Source organism: Nelumbo lutea, chromosome 3 (genome assembly GCF_056320005.1).
Source record: "Nelumbo lutea isolate HS-2025 chromosome 3, American lotus-T2T, whole genome shotgun sequence".
Taxonomy (NCBI): Eukaryota; Viridiplantae; Streptophyta; class Magnoliopsida; order Proteales; family Nelumbonaceae; genus Nelumbo; species Nelumbo lutea.
In genome coordinates, this window is record NC_142686.1 from 3,186,332 (window position 1) to 3,203,456 (window position 17,125).

Sequence of the window (17,125 nt, forward strand, 5' to 3'; positions counted from 1 at the left end):
ATGATGGCCCTGTCTGGATTCTTGTATTTATCATTTTTCACATCTAGGTTGATTGTATCAAAACAGGTCAGAGGTTAGCATGATAATGAATATATGGTCAATGTTACACTCTTTTTTCTCTTGACATTTCTCAGGTTGCTCAGTCTCAGTCAGAACATGCTGGCAACATCTGCCAACAGTTGCTTAACTGCAACAGCAAGAAGTTGCTAGTGGAGCAAAAGTTGAACGAAGTGAACACCTCTGAGGGACCTCCCAGTTTCACTCCAGATAATGCGATTGTTGGTGGGGACAAAGAACAATCAGCTCCAGTCATGTATACACAACAGGGATCTTTTCTTGACAAGTCCGTCAACATCCATGAAGAATCGCGGAAATCTGCAGCAGCTGCTGTGGCAGCAAAGCTTGCAGCTTCAACTTCCTCAGCCCAGATGCTCACTTTTGTGCTTTCCTCTCTGGCATCAGAGGGTGTAATTAGCGGCTCGTTAAGTGAATCTCTCAGTGATTATCCTCCAGACAAGAAGCCTAAAGTTGACAATGGTCAATCTTTTGTAGCTCCTCAACCACAGCTGCCATGTTTTCCACATCCTGAATCACAACTACAAAACCAGGTTGCAACCACCTCACAATTGACTCCAAATCAACAGCTGCCCACATCATCTTCACCAATCTCACATTCAGGTATAACCATGCAGCAACCACTGCCACCACCACTACCACCCCTGCTGCCTCCAACTGCTCAGTTCATACAGACAGCTGGACCAATGACGAGTGTACCTTACAGCTATGGTACAGCCTTACAACAACCCCCACCTTTGCCTGGTTATCCAATGGTTGGGGCCCCTGTTACAAGTGTACCTTCCTATCCTTCTCATCAGAATCCTTATCAAAGTTTTCAAACATCAGAAGGTGGGTTTTATAGCCAGCCACCATTGCAGTCAACACCACCTCCCATTTCGCGACAGTAGATGCCCAGACCTCAAGGGGTAACAATAGGAAGAAAGTTTTGTTGAGTGACCTGTATTTTACACTGATCTTTTGACCAAAGGAACATTTTCTCCCAGCACTTGATGAACGGGGAGTTCTTATAACGCATACATGTTTGTATATTAAACTCCACAGTCCACAACCACTTTGGGTTTTATAATCTTTATATCCGTGCAGATGTGAGTTTAGTAGTTGAGGGGTGATGTGTACTGTTTCTGCTGACACAGCAGTTGTTTTTGTTTAAGAAAACAAAACCACTCGCATTGTCGAACACCCGCCAAGTGATTCTGCAGGAATGCTCTTCTTTTCAATCGTGTCTGTTATATTGTAAGAGTGCATAGTTGGCCCCATAATAGGGTGGGGTTTATGGAAATAGGAAGAAATCAGAAAAGAACTGTCGTGGCCAGTAAGTGAAGAACGTTATCCACTTTGTGCTGGCACCTTCAGAGGGAAGAGGCTCGCAGGTCAATATGGATGGTGTCGACCAAGCTATACTAGAAAGCTGTTGATTGACATTATTGAACTGTTTTGATGTGTTGGTGGGAGAAGGGAGCACCATGATGTCTGTTTCCTGTTATGGGATCACTCTGGAACAGTGGTTGAAATGGAAATACCTCCCCCACCATAAAAATGAATAAATAAATAAAGCAGAGAAGGGAAGCGCAGAACATGTAATTAGGCTTGTGTAAAGTTACAAATATAATTTTATATGCACGGCCATCAAAGCCTACGTTTAACATTGAAGCCAATGAACATTGTAGTAATTTTTTTTTTATAAACAAATATAACTTTGACAAATTTAAAGTGATCAACTTTTGCTAGTTTTGTTACCCAAAAAAAAGAAACACTTAATTCCGTACATACTTTAAAAGGGATTGATAAAAAATAAAGGAAAGAAAAAGTGGTAACTGGAAAGCACGTCAAGGGAGACTTGAAATTAGAATTATGTTTATACGATACATTGTGTATGGTGCGTACTGTAACTAACAAAGAGACATGGAGGAAGGCCTCTTTTTGAGTGGGGAATGCCAATCGATCAAAGGAATTTTGGCTTTGTTTTCGTTTTCAATTGTCTTTCTTCTGGATTATTAGTTGAATTTGTATATTTCCTTCTTTCTCGAGCATTTTGGTTGCACACTTGCACCAAGTGCTCAATTCATCATCCCTACGATAAGGATGCAAAATTCTTGGGGAAGGGAGACCGTGACCCTTAACCCCCTATATAATTTACCACCTTGTACTTTCACATAGTTTTGAAACTCCTGATGATATTAATGGTGAAAGGGATGAAGAAGGAGGTGATGGTGGAAATAAGGTAGAAGTGGAGGTGAAATGGACTGGCAGTAGTGGAGGGATTGTTGATGAGATGAGTATAATGACCACTGTTGGGGTATAAGAGAAGGCTAGAAGGGTAAAAAGGTGGTGATATGTGAGAATGGTAGAGGTAGAGGAGATGAACACAGAGGTAATGTTGAGAATAATGTTTGTAGGACGGATGGTTGTGGCTGAAACCTTTTTGGTACTAATGTTATATATTAAAGGAGGATTAAGGGGTGGGGACAGAGCAGGGTGCACAAGGAGAATAGGAGATAGTGTTAAGGAGTGGTATTATATTAGGGAGATCCTGCATTTATGCGGGTTTGATACCATGCCTCTATACTCGGAGGGATACCAACTCACCATTCAGCTACGAGTTTGGATTTGGTCTCAACAAGTGTCCCCGCAAACCATTGCAGCAGTACATTGGAAAGCAGTGTTTTCGAATCTTCATTGACCGTTGATTTAGACAGTTGGACCATTTGACCTGGGAACCATTCAGGATCTGTTTCACCCTTAATCAGTCCCTTAGCCAAAAACTGTTGACTTGGTCAGTGACCCACTCACTGACCCGGGCAGTGGAACTGTCCGTCTGTTCAATCTAAACAATGGTTTTTAGTCATTTTTTATTTTAACTTTTAAACATTGTTGGAAACATCTCCCCATGAATGACACAGCAGATGTTTCCAATGTATGGCTTGTTAGGATGGTTGTTGGGACCAAATCCAAACCTTTCAGTTGCAGGGTCATCAGCTAAAATACATGGCCCTAATATGGAATAAAAGTTCCATTTGGAATAGATACATACATATATGAATCAACAACGTGCATATGTAAGGGCGTGAGTGTATGCATGTGTTATGTTTGAGTTCACATCTGCCCTGTGTGCCCCCCACAAAGGAGCACCCTACAATGCCCCATATCACATTCCTACCTTGTAATGGAAACATCTCCCCATAATAAATACACGAGATGATAAAACATCATCGGGAGATGTTCCTAATACAAAGTGGGGATGTGCTGTGGAGCATTGTGGGGCACAAATGTGAACTTGTTATGTTTTACTCATGTTTCAGAAAGTTGGTGACAAAATAACTAATGCACATTGCAGTATCCAACCCTAACCCTAAGAAAGTATAATACAAAAACCACAATAGGCATTTGACTACGGCAAAAACTATGGTCAAAGAGCCAGGAGGTTCCCATGCTCTTGGGATTGTGACTGAACTGTAGCTTAGGTCTTCAACCCAAACAATATACTATTACTAAACAACAAAGTAACTTGGGACAGAACGAAACACTGATTAGAGACAAAAAGATGATCATACTTTTGTTTCAAGTCCTCACTTGAGTGAAATTACGTCTACATCTTGTCTGTGTATGTGTTCTAGTGTGTATGCCTTGTGAATAGTTTATTCGAATTGAGACCAAAAAAATGTGAAGATAAACAAATCTCAAACCACCTAGATTCTCTCTCTCTTAGGACCCACTAAATAAATATCCCTCGTGGCAAAACCTTATGCTATTATATATCTACCTTGGGTAATGGTGTTGTCAAGTTTGGGCCTTGGTGAGTATTACTTGTTTTTTAAATTATCTCTAAGATTTAAGAAATTGATTAACTATACGTTTACTGTTTCAGTATTTTGTTAAAGTGTCCCTACCGACAATTGACTAAATCTTCTGCATGCCTGTTAATGGGAGGATTAAAAATACCATTTTGCCCATCATTCTTCTGGCTCATTCTAATCCTTTGCATAAAAAAAGCTTGAGACCCCACTACCGATTTGAAATCTCAATTGGGTCAGGCCCAAGAGGAGCTGAAGAAGCTGAAAGAGCAGTTGGCTTTTGCGGAAGCTGATAAGAAAAAAGCTCAGGAAGAGCTAGAGAAGAAGACTAAGGAGCCAGCCGCAGAGGAGGCCACTAAGGAGGTAGAACACCTTCCTCCTCCTCCACGGGAAACCCATGAACCCAATGAGGAAATCAGCATTGGACAACTTGGTTGTGATGATTGACGAGATCAGCTTGCTGAAAGAGAAGTTGACAGAGAAGGAGAAGCAATTGGAGATGGCTCGGGAAGAGAACGAGCTCTTGAAAAAGAAGGTGAAGGAGGCAGCGGTGAAGTCTGCCTCTTTTCTAGTTATGGAGGAGGAATCCACTCTGAAGAAACACCAGATGACCTAATCACTTTCGGCTACCTTCATCTGTTTTGACCACCACCTGTCTAGCATCGTTGAACAACTTTAACGCGGCAGAGGACTGGGAACACTAATAGAGCTGAAGCGGGAAGTGGAGCATGTGGATCAGTAGGTACATCTCCGTTGTGATTTAGAAGCACCAGAAGAAGTTGAGGGTGCAGACAGAGACAGAGCAATGGAGGAAGGCAGCTGATGCAGCAACGGCGGTGTTGGCCGACAGAATGGAGATGAACGGGAGGGTGACAGAAAGGTGTGGCTCAATGGACAAGCACCTGAACAACGGTGGCCTTGAAACGGCTGGTGGTGGATACACCGGATTCGATAACTTGCACTATTCGCTGCTGCAGTGATGAAACGAGTTGTAGAGAGAGAGGGGTCGAGGTGGAGGGTTCTGCTGCTGCAGCGAATTGTAGCTGCGGTGAGAGAGAAAGAGAAAGAGAATGAAGGGTAAAATTGGGATTTAAAAAAAATTATAAGTTTGAGATGTAGTTAGTTAATTTCTTAAACCTTAGGAGAAGTTTAAGAAATTTGTCGAGTGTAAAATGGCAAAATCCTATTTGAAAACTAAATTCTAAGTTTCTTTGTGTGCATCTAAAGTTTGGGATTTTATTGCATGTGTAGTTGGGACATGGTTTTGTAAACTGGATACATTTGGACCAGTTGACTTGGGAAATGGCCAGGAAACTAGTTTAGTTTCACCCTAAATTTGTTTTTTGGCCAAAACTGTTGATTTGATCAACGATCAACTTGGACAACGTTTTTTGGCCATTTTTTATTTTATTTATTTTAATTTTTTAAGTCAAAACAGATTGGGCCATCTATTTGAATCAAACGATTGGACCCTTCAATCTAAGAACCGGTCCCCAAAATGGTTCCGTGACTTGTCTGATTTTAAAAACCTTGGTTAGAGATGTAAAGAAAAAAAGGAAAAGGTTCAAACTCACCATGATTTTTCAGCATTTCTCTTAAACTCACCACAACTTTCCAAAATGTCTAAATCTCACAATGTCACTAACTTGACGTTAAACATATTAACGGATGTTAATATATTACTATTTTAACCTTTATAGAAAAAAAAAGGAAAATGTTCAAAAAAATATTTTAAAATATAAAATACATAAAAACAAGAAATTACAAAAAATATAAAAAATTTATAGAAATTGCAAACAAAATAAAAAATTATTTTCAAATTATAGAAACTATAGAAATTGAAAAACAAAATCAGAAAATAAAATTTGTAGAAAAAAATACAAAAAATTATAGAAAACCATACAAATTGTAAATAAATAACAAAAATACAAGAAACTTTATAGATTGTAGAAAATAGGAAAGTATGAAAATAGAAATTATAAAAAACATTGAAAATTATAACAAAACACTAAAAATGCAAAAAAAAAAAAAGAAAATTGAAAACTAAAAAAGACAAATTTTCCTCTAATTCACCATTCAAGGGTAATTTGGTCATGAAATTTGTTATTTATGATGATATGGACACCTCTGTTAAGAAGCATTAACAGGTATTAATGAAATGCGAGTTTTGGAAAATAAAAAATTAATGGCATGGTGAGTTTTAGACATTTTAAAAAGTTGTGATGAGTTTAAGAGTAATGTTAAAAACTCATGATGAGTTTTAGACAAATTCCCTATATATTAAAGGAAGGCTTTCAGGCTACAACTCCCACTATTTAGACACGTGGCTTTTTCAAATTTAAGCACATGGCATTTTCTGAGAAGTTAAAACCCACAACCCATTACCACCATCCAGACAAATGGCCTTCTTATTTTCTAGAAAGTTAGACGTGGCAATTTCTGAGAAATTCTTGTTAAAGTCCACAATCCACTGCCGGGCTATAACTCCCCACCATTCAAATACATGTCCTTCTCATTTTTCTGTAAAACTAGACACATGGCATTTTCTGAGAAATTGTTGCTAAAGCTCATAGCCTGATACCACCATTTTCAATCTATTCCTACAAAAAATACAAAAAATACAAAAGTGATTATCCACAACCAATTTCAATCTATTTTCAATCGATATTCTAATAATTATTGAAAAGCTATTTTTTGAAATTTTAATAATTATTTAAAATATTAATAAATATAAATTTAACATTACCAGCTCCCCGTACTTAGTACGGGGGTCATTCACTACTTAATATTGATATGACTATGAGTAAATTAACCGGCTCTGATGCATATGGATTTGAGTCGGATCCGGCTATGACCGAAGCCAAAGTTCATGGACATAAACCATAGGCGAGTACATTGTCAAACTCGCCTCAGCTCCAGAGCAAGATTGAAAGACCCTCAGCCACCAGCCTATTGCAATAGTGCATTCTAAGTGTTGAGGAAAAACCCAATGAAACATGGAGAGAGTTTGAAGCCCATAGATGAAAAGAATCGTAACTTTGCTCGAGAGTGCAAAACCGTAAGCTACAAACAGTAAGGCTACGTTTGGTTTGAAGGAAAAGAAAGGAAAAGGCAGAGAAACTTATGATTTAAAAGAAAATTAGGAAAAGAAAGGGAAGGGCAGAAAATCTTAAACAAGAATTCTAAAAATTTTCCTTTAAATCAAACACAGTCTAAAAGTAAACTAAAGCCAAATTTAAAAGAGCAAAATAACGGTCAACGGAGGGTTAACGTAAGCCGTTAACCTGTGACGGCGAACAATGACTGAGAAAAGCCGTCACGTCCTTCGCTTTAACGGCCACAGAGAATACTAAATTATTAGTTCTCATGCTATTACGCCAAGCTTGGGTATGTGCGTCAGGGACTGTTCAGGAGTATGATGAGGGAGAAGAGCCGAGACGCGGGGCGGGATGGAGAATGGAGATTCTCTCTCTCTCTCTCTCCTCTTGTATTGCATTGCATTGCATGCCCAACAACATGGTCAGACAGCGAGTGACACCCACCTGCTCCGACACGGTGTCCTAAAAAGCTTTGTTGGGATGGGACCCACATAACATCTCCCTGGCAGGCACCGCCACCCCTCGCCGGCTTCCGCCGCCCGCCCTTTGCTTGCTCCTCTCAGAGAATTGTCTGGTTGAAATTACCGAGTTGCCCACCCACAGAATCATGGTCCGTCCATACCAACTTGGATTAGCTGCTCCGGTGGTAAATACAAGCCGTTGGATGGGCAGCAAATAATGACATCATGCATTCTTTTGAACGACGTCATCATTTAATTGATTGAATAAAAGAAATCTAGTAGAGTAGAAGCCAAGGTGGTCGACCGCTGACTAGACCCAGAACAAGTGGGATAATTCCAACTCATCAACCCAACGTTGTACGATTGCACGGCACGGCCAACGAATGAATGTGATGACAAACAGATCTCTGTTTTTTGCTTTCTATCTATGTGACGGGATGTAATGTAGCTCCACATTGTAATTACCACAATGCCCCTCTCAAATCCAAGGGTGAGTACAGTTCCAGATGGGGCATTTCGGTCACCCAAATGTGAAGATCAAGAAGCCAACCACTTACCAAAATTCAGAACACAGGAAATCGGATCGGTCCATCATCATGTAACGGTTATCGTGCTCACAGACCCCATCCAATTTCAGCGGCTTTTTAGTAGCGGCGCCGTGTTCCCACGTGCCGTATAGTTGGCGAACATCATAATGAAGCTCAACCCCCGCTCCTTAAAATTCATGTAGCACGTGCCTTCCGACCATTGGATAATTGGAAGGGGGAAGGAGACCATGGTGAAGCAAAATGATGAATTGTTTCATGCCGTCCGATCAAATCCTCTGTTATTGGAAGACTCCCGCATAAATGCATAATGAAGAAGCAGGCGGTCGTTATCAACCTCAAGAACAAGGAGTGGAGTCAGGGTAGCATAGCAACATTCGCGCTACGCTACTCTGGTCTCTGGTCTCTGTCTCTGTCTATGTGAGAGAGAGAGAGAGAGTACTGTCCCCCAGAAGGCCAGAATTTGCGTCACCAATAAAAACAAACAAAACGTAGATTCTTGCCTTTATATTCCATGCGAAAACGACCTCAGAGTTAACACATGTTCTGCTCCCCTCACCCTTCTCACGTTCACTCACATAAAGACCCACTAAAAATTCAATTAAGATAAACAAACATATGTATTTGTTTGGAATTTGGAAACACTATTTAAGGAACCATGACATGAGGGATTTATTACTAGTCTATTTCCTATATCCCTCTTACGCCTCTCTATTATATTATTTATTAGGGTTATCCCAGCTTCAACAGCAGAACATGACCACCCCCGACAACCAAAATCGAATTATACCCTTTTCTTTCTCTCTGTGGAATGAAACCATCATCCTTGAAGAAAGAGCCATTTAAGAACTGACACCTAATTACTCAAGTTTTAATATTCATTCAGCTTTTATTGTTTTTATGCAACTATATAGTGCATAGACCTGTTTATGGGCCGGGTAGCACAATCGCCCGGCCCGCACTCCGATCCGACTTGTCATGTAATTAGGCCCGCGGGCCTGACCCCGGGCCTAACACATTAAGCCCAACTGTGTTTCGGGCTGGGTTTGGGATTTATCAAAAAAAACCCGATTTGATTTAGCATTATATATTTTATAAAATATATAATATGTATTCCATATATTATATAAAATATATAAGTAATATAATATTTATTAAAATATATATTTTATAATTTAATATATATATTTTTTATTCTTTTCTTTATAATCTCTCTCTCTCTCTCTATCTATCTATCTATCTATTCAGCCGCTTCAGCAGTAGTAACAATATGGGTTAAATTTCGAGTTCGAGCCCAAACTCAGGCTTCCGTCTTTTTATGAGGGCTGGGTTCAGGCCCAAATTATAGGCCCGATGGTCAGGCCAGACTTGAACTCGGACCTTAGAAAAATATGTTAATACAGAGTGAAAGCCCGGCCCAGCCCATGAACAGGTCTAATTGTACAAATTGGTCCAATTTATTATAAACATGTCTTCAAATGACAAACTCATGTAAATAATGACCAGTTAACAAACACCATTCTATTTTAGTATCACCGGACGACTTTTCCCACAACTTTCTCTTTGTTACTTGTTTTTAAAGAAATCAAACACAGTATAAAAAAACATCCTCCCCACCCTACACAGAAAAGTTGGCAAGCTATCATGCGCATGGGGTTCATTTGTTTCACCAGGAAAAAGAAAAACAGAGTTCGTGATGGCCACAACCTCAACCTCACTTATAGACCCTTTTGAAGTTCAACCGACAAGAAGGACGGAGACAGCCGTCTAATGACCAACAGACTCTCCTGAAAAAGCCTGTTCCATGTCCCCAATGCCTGTTACAGTGTTACTCATTTCTTTTTACTTGATTATTATTTAATTTATCATTTCTTTTTCTTCTTTTCGACAAGAAAAAAAATACAATTCTTGAAAAAATAATAAGAAGAAGAAGAAACAAGGTGAGAGTCAGACGAACCATATCAAGAGCAAACACTCTTGCAGATATTCTACTGCCTCTCAGTCCCCCCTATGTAGCGTTTCTCCTCTATAAACTCTAATCTCTAACATGTGGGCTGACGACTACAACACTATGAAAAGGTCCATGAAAAACGAAAAGCGTGATTATTACAAAACTGCCCCTAGAATAAAAAGTCACCCCAGGGGCCAGAGGCCAGAACTCCACAACTTTTTTTGGTAATAAGAACTCCACCACAACTCAAGACTTCTTGTATCATATTCACTCTATAAATACCATCCAACCGTTAATCACTCCTCACTCGCTCACTCTCAGTGTTTCAGAGACACTTCTATCTATCACTCTCTCTTTGCTCTTTGCCTTGTGCCTTGTGTGTGCTTTGTTTTGTTATTCGGTCTCTTTCCTAGCTTCCTGTTTCTGTTTTTTCTTTCTTATTTGACTCAATCTCTGCTTAGTACTATGCATTACCAGATGGAGTCTTGGGGATCTTACATGCCGACCAGGAGCGTCGGAGACCCGCTGGAACGAGTGGAAAGGCTCGCCTCCGAGAACGCCGTTGTAATCTTCAGTATCAGCACTTGCTGCATGTGCCACGCTATTAAGAGGCTATTCTGTGGGATGGGTGTGAATCCAACAGTCTACGAGCTGGACGAGGACCCGAGAGGGAAGGAGATAGAGAAAGCTCTGATGAGGCTTCTGGGTAGTTCATCTGCGGTTCCAGTAGTGTTCATCGGAGGGAAGCTTGTTGGCGCCATGGACAGGGTTATGGCGTCTCACATTAATGGCACCTTGGTACCCCTTCTCAAGGAGGCTGGAGCTCTCTGGCTCTGAGTCGTAGATGGGATGATTCAGAGGGAAAGATTCCCGGAAATAGTAACAGAAAATCAGAAATCTCTATAGAATAGAAAGAAGGGGGGGGAGTGGATTTGTTTTGTCTCCTCCATTTTGGATACACCAATGTATTCTTGTTTTTTTCTCTTTCCCATCTTTGCTTAGGTTCTCTTCTCATTTCTTTTATCACTCGGCTTCTTTTTCTATTCGGTTTCTTCTAATGAATGTTGCAGAGAGAAATGTATTTGCTCCCTCCTCTGTATAGAAAGAAAGAGAAATGGGAAAAAATGAAAGTTTTCTTTAACTGGGTTCTCTCTTATCTGTCGATAAGTCCGTTCTTATGCTGCCTCTTCCCAGTTTTCTATTGGCTTTTATATTCGTATATATAAATTTGTTTTTTTATTTCTCTACCTTTTCGCTTTCGCCTTATAACTAAGGAATTTGAATTCTCTTCTCTTACCATTTCCCCATTGCAGACTACATTGATAATGGACTAGTAGGCAATCCAATATATTATTTGAAGATTGACAAGCTGGAGTGAATTTGAAGGATGGTCCTGAATCCTGATGTTATGTTTTATTAAAGAAGGGAGTTTGTCTTCTCCCCTTGCTTCATGTGAAGAGTTGACCAGTTGATGATAGGTTTGCGAGGGTGAATAACTTTTTGGTCTCCCGCCGGGAACATTCCATCCATATCCAAACCAATCACACCCGGAGGGAGGAAAAGGTGGGGCGAAGAAATGTTTATTAGTTCTCATTCTCCATCAAATCGGGGTCATTTCAGGAATGACGTGGATCGGATCCAAAACCTTGTTCAGTCCGGTTGCCTCCCCATTGCGTGTAGGTCCTACGGAATGGAAGCGCATGAAATTCGGTTTCTCGTCTCCAAGACCATTGACCAGAATCCAGAGTAAGTGTAACACACTCTCACAGTCTCACTCCTCTGTCTCTGTCCACAACTTGAATTCACATCGCCAACGCCAAGTCAGATTTTTTTTTTTTTTTTTTGGATAACGAAACAAAAAACTTGGGGATGAGGGGGGGAGGAAAAAAGAACGGAGAAAGGTCGAAATCCAAATCTGGGGCAATCCGGCTCATGCAGTAACGCGCGTGAGATTCTGTAGGGATTATTACGCCACGTCACATATCACATCCATTCATTCTTCAGGTTGAGGGTTGAGACCGTACCATTCCAAATTATCGATAAACACACATGACACACCATCATGGAGTGGATGGCCACCAGGCCACGTTCCTCCTCCGCTGTCCGCTGAGGCGTATCGAGTCAAGTCTCAACCTCCCCTCCCCCGACAAAGATTGCTTCCATGTTAGTTAATAATAATACTTTATTTACACACTTACTACTAGGAAAAGGAGGAGGACATAGATTAATAGTAATAGACGACAGTAGCCACGTTTCATTTCATATGCGACTACTCTACAATTCTGGGTCGGCGCATGCGGTATCTTCTCCCACCAATCTCGAGGTGCATGCTCATGCTCATGACTCATGAGAATACCTGGTAAGGCCGTAGTAAGAGTTATAGCGTGCTTGCTTGCATGTAGTGCAGTCAATGGATCGGGTCTAGGTCCCAACACAATAAGATCATCGGGTCATACCCGCTTATAATAAACCCTTAATTATTAAGTTAACACATTTGGACATCATAATATAAGTATTAGAAAATAGGTATTTTATGATAAAAAGAATTATGAATTTGTACGAGTTGGGAATAATAACATAAGCGAAATTTATCACAACTTAGGGGGTACTATAACATAGGTGGTTCCGGGACAAAATCATGCCCAATGGACTGGGTAAACCTATCATGAGTAAATAGGTCAGTGTTTCAGATACATGAATGTCATACCGGACCTACACCTTATGGTATGGAACACCCATATGTTCACTTGTGATACATTGTATAGTCTCCAATGTATGAAATATTGATTTATTCACTTGATGTGTATGATTTTGACTCTAGCCAATTCAGCTTTAAATACCTGACTTAAAGGTTTGCATCTATTGAAATTTTAACAAATGCTTGACCCGATCCCACTCAAGTTGCAGCCAAAATTCTTTACCAGCAGTCAAAATTCTTTGGAGAAAAGCAAGAAAAAAAAAGGGGAAAAATAAAGGAGATGCTAGCATCACGAGCCCACTTAAAACTTAAGAGGTAACATTCTAATCCTATGATTCCTCATTTGCACAAAAAAAATACCCCTTTAAATTTTATTTTCTTATGATTTGATATCCCTGTGAGAGATAAAACCTATGATTATAGCATTGCTCCAAAGCAAAAGTGAAAACTTGCAATTGAGAAGAAAGGCACAATATACCGAACATCCCCATACAAGACTTCAATTCCTTTTCTTTTTCTTCTCATCTTATTTATGTTGTGTTTGGTAGAATTGGTTTTTAAGTTTCTGCTTTAAGTGGTTTCAGTTGAGCACCATTTATACTTAAAATACAAGTATACCCATCCTCCCCCTTGTCTCTTTTATTAAGGGGGTATTTTGTAGTGTAGATGAAAAATTGGGTGGTGTATTCTCAACCACACCACACCTGTATTGTGGTTGAGAATACACCATACCATAGCAAAATAAGTATTTTGTACTGTCAACAAAAATAGGTAGCTTAAACCACACCACACCCATATAGGTGTTTTGCAGGGTGTGGTGTGGTTTACACTACACCCCATGTTTTGATTCCATGTATCTTAAATATACAATGTGAGATAATTTACAACATCAATCAAGAATAATAGTTTTTCTTTTGTTTTTTAAGCATAATACAAATTAATTTAACATGTGATTAATTTAACTATAACTAATACAAATTAATAAAAAATTAATGGATTAATTCAAATAATTAATAATGACTAAAAATTAAAAGTAATATAAAAATATAAAACACATGCATAATAGAACTAATGTTCATGATAAATAATTAATAAAAAATTAATCTAGAATTATTAAAATTTATAAAAACATAAAAAAAAAGTAAATTTCTAGATAGGGAGAGGTGTAGTTGTAACCATGGGATAAGTAGTGTGGTGTATTTTGAAACCTACTATCTCATGGGTTCACTATACTACCGAACACCACCTAAGAAAATGTGTTTCTTCGTTGAGTAAAAACCATCAATTTGACATTTTCTTGAAACATCTCTGACATGGATTTCTATGCAAAGTTTAATAACTATTTTGATACAACAATTTCTGGTCAAAAAGAAAATTGCCTTAGAAAATCTTTACACCTATTGGCACTAATGTAGAACCGTTTTTTTCTCAAAACAACCATAATACCAAACTCCTCCTTAGGTCAAAATAACGTTTCTAAGAACATTTCCAATAAAGCCATTCGAGCATGAACTCTAGGGGTGATCATGAGCTGGTCCGGACTAGACTTCGCACCTGTGATAAGGACTATAGATCAGGCCTAGACCTACACAGGCCCAGGTCAGATTCAGATGTGCTGATGAATGCAATGGCTGTGTAGTGGTCTGTAGAACCATCTACAATGATAACACTCATGCCAGTCATAAAACACATGGTGTGTGGCTTTATCTTCATTGGCTCCACAGTCCGCCGAACAGCTATTGTTTTCAATTAATCCTATCTCTAAGTTGGGCTAATTAGCCTGATTCTAGGATTATGAATATTATGTATAAAATAGTAAATATATAATGTATTATATTATATTATATGTCATTTAAGATGTATATAAAATTTATTTTATAATATATATATATATATATATATATATATATATATATATATATATCATATTTAAACACATGGGCTGCTGGGCCAGGCCTGAAGCATTAGGCCCAAACCTGGCCCAGAGATTTATCATGGGCGTAGGCCTGAGCACAAAACCTGGGATGAAAATGATCGCCCGGCCCTACTGAACTCTCAACTCTCAACTATTATGATCTACTCGAAATTGAGGCAAGGTGGATTGCACGACATTAATAACATTCTTTCATACACCATGAGAGGCATGCTTCATACAGAAATTTCAATTCAAGCATGGAACGTGTCCATCTGATTGGCTTCATTCTTTTTTAGTCTGCTGTTGTTCCTGTTCTTTGTTTCTCTTCGGGTTTAATGATAATCTTCTTTACATTACCAAAAAAAGGGCATCGAGCCTGTCAAGAGAATTTAGAGATGGCAATTGGGTTGGGTGAGTTGGGTTTAGGTTGGGTCAAGACACTTTGGGTTGATTTCGGGTTGGTTTGAATTTCAGGTTGGATTATCAAATGCTAGGCCCTAACCCTAAATGTTCGGGTTAGGGTTGACTCATAGGTCAATTCGAGTCATCCTAAAAAATAATTGAAATTAAAAAAAAAAGTACATGAAAAATGCCAAAAATAAAAGAGTTAACCTTAAAATTCCAAATATAAAATAAAAATTTTGAACATCTAACAATTTAAAGAATAAACAATAAAGAGTAAAGACTAAATAGAAAAAATTAAAGAGTGAAACTTCTAATAATGTATAAATAGTCCTAATTAGACTTGACAATCGGATTAGCAGGTTGACCCATGACCCAACCCAACCCAACCCAACCCAGTTTTTTTTTTTTGGTCAGGTTGAACCGTTGTCACATTCAGGTATCTAAATATGAAACCCTAACCCTGCTTTTTTGGGTTGGATTGGATCGGATTCACGGGTTAGGTTAACTTTTTGCCAGGTCTACAAGAGATCGATTCACCGATATGAAATTATGAACGTTAGCCGGCTAGAAACTTAACATGTGGCTTTTCCTTTTGGGGTTATCTTGGTAATGGTAATGGTAAGTGGTATGACGAAAAAGAAAAGAATGGTTCGATGTTGATGGCACATGGGGGCATTTCAATATTCAGACCTTTCCTCATATCCTGTCAAGGTTAAACTTTAACGGGTGTAATAGGGATGTCTTAAGAATCAAAGTAAGGGTACGTTTGGTTTCTGATTGGAATTGGAATGATCTATTCCTTCTATCTATTTGGTTCAGACTTCAGACAGGAATCAGAATTGGATTCCGATTAATGTTGTTTGCTTTATTAAGAAGCCGGAACCAGTTTGTGTGTCAAATACAATGCGCACACATTAGGTGGTGAAAAAACCCAAAACCATATTGACATAAGCAACAATTTTGGGAATGATAAAGAAGTAGGTCTCTATAATGTAATCTATTATGTAATCACATTCTCAAACATAGAGTTGATGGCGTCAACTAGTTTGAACTTTGAACTCCCGGGATCTTAGCCTCTATTATGTAATCACAATTTGGGAATGTGATTCCCAATCTAGGGAATGGGGTTGGGAATGGCATTCCGCCTACTCATTCCCATTCTGGTTGACCAAACTTCCGAAAACGGAATGATCCATTCTGATTCCGATTCCAGGGTTCTATTCTCTCAAATCAAACAGACCCTAAATTCCCAAGGCGGTTTTAGAGCATAACCCAAAAGTGAGAGTGAGGTAGTGAGGGTATTTAACCCTAGAGCTAGAGCTAGAGCCAGAAAAGAAACACAAACACTACCCAACGGATCAGCCCCCATTGTATTCGGATCTCTTACCCACAAGAATCCCACCCACTCCTACCCACTATAGTCACGCATTGAGAATATCTCATGTATTTGCTTGATATCACTAATGTTCTCAATGTATAACCGTAGTGTGCTGGGAATTCAAAGATTGAATACAATTCCCCATGAAAGTTGAAAGTTATTCCCAATGTGCGGCTGAAAGTAGAAAGTTAATTGCTACTTGCTAGGTCAGCAAGCTATACAAGTTGGTTGTATAGTGGGGTTTTATAGTCTTACATTTTAGTATTATTGGTAGTGTTGTGGTGGGGGAATTATTCGTGATTGTGGAAATTAGATGTTGCCTTTGGTCATTTTTATGGTGATGGTTCGAACATGATGTTGGGGAATTTAGAGTCACTGAAACTTGGAAGATAAGCTCTAAAGCGTGTTTGAATTTGTCCCTACTCAGTTTCACCAAGTTTGTTGTTGGGTTATAGGCAAATCCGTTCCTAAGATACAACAAAACCTTAGGCGAGAGTCTACAACCAATAAAGTCAAGATTTTCTAAAGAAACCTTCTATGAAATAGTAGCAAATCGAATAGAGAAAGACAATTATGATTTTTCAGAAAGCTTGTGTGTATATTTACTTGATTCATGCTCCTTAAATATTTTCTAAAGAGTCATGTAGCGGAGGAAGGTGCTAGTTCAGAAAAGGCTCATTGAACAGTCACAATTTCAAACACTACGACCGTTAAAAAGGTAGTTAACAGTTAATGATATTAACTTTGAATAGTGCCTCTTGATCACACCTGATCAAATCGTGACCATTGAAACATCAATGGTCAG

General features: G+C 39.0%; 2 protein-coding genes across 5 annotated transcripts in view; both read left to right on the plus strand.

The window, feature by feature from the left end:
• The window catches only part of LOC148862397 (ENTH/VHS family protein), an 88,880-nt gene extending 87,623 nt beyond the window's left edge, over positions 1 to 1,257 (plus strand). For 3 of the 4 annotated variants that reach the window (XM_088980483.1, XM_088980482.1, XM_088980487.1), the window contains one exon: positions 135 to 1,175. In XM_088980483.1, coding sequence (XP_088836609.1) covers positions 135 to 965 — 831 coding nt within the window. In that variant the 3' untranslated portion in view covers positions 966 to 1,175. Of the gene's footprint in view, positions 1 to 134 lie in introns of all 4 variants that reach the window. The other variant, XM_088980486.1, reaches the window with a different exon arrangement.
• An 8,941-nt stretch (positions 1,258 to 10,198) lies between these two features.
• LOC148862398 (glutaredoxin-C1-like) lies at positions 10,199 to 11,065 on the plus strand. The gene has a single exon (XM_088979486.1). It carries the CDS (start codon positions 10,390 to 10,392, stop codon positions 10,759 to 10,761), a length of 372 nt encoding a protein of 123 aa, XP_088835612.1. The 5' UTR covers positions 10,199 to 10,389; the 3' UTR covers positions 10,762 to 11,065.
• The last annotated feature ends 6,060 nt before the right edge of the window (positions 11,066 to 17,125 follow it).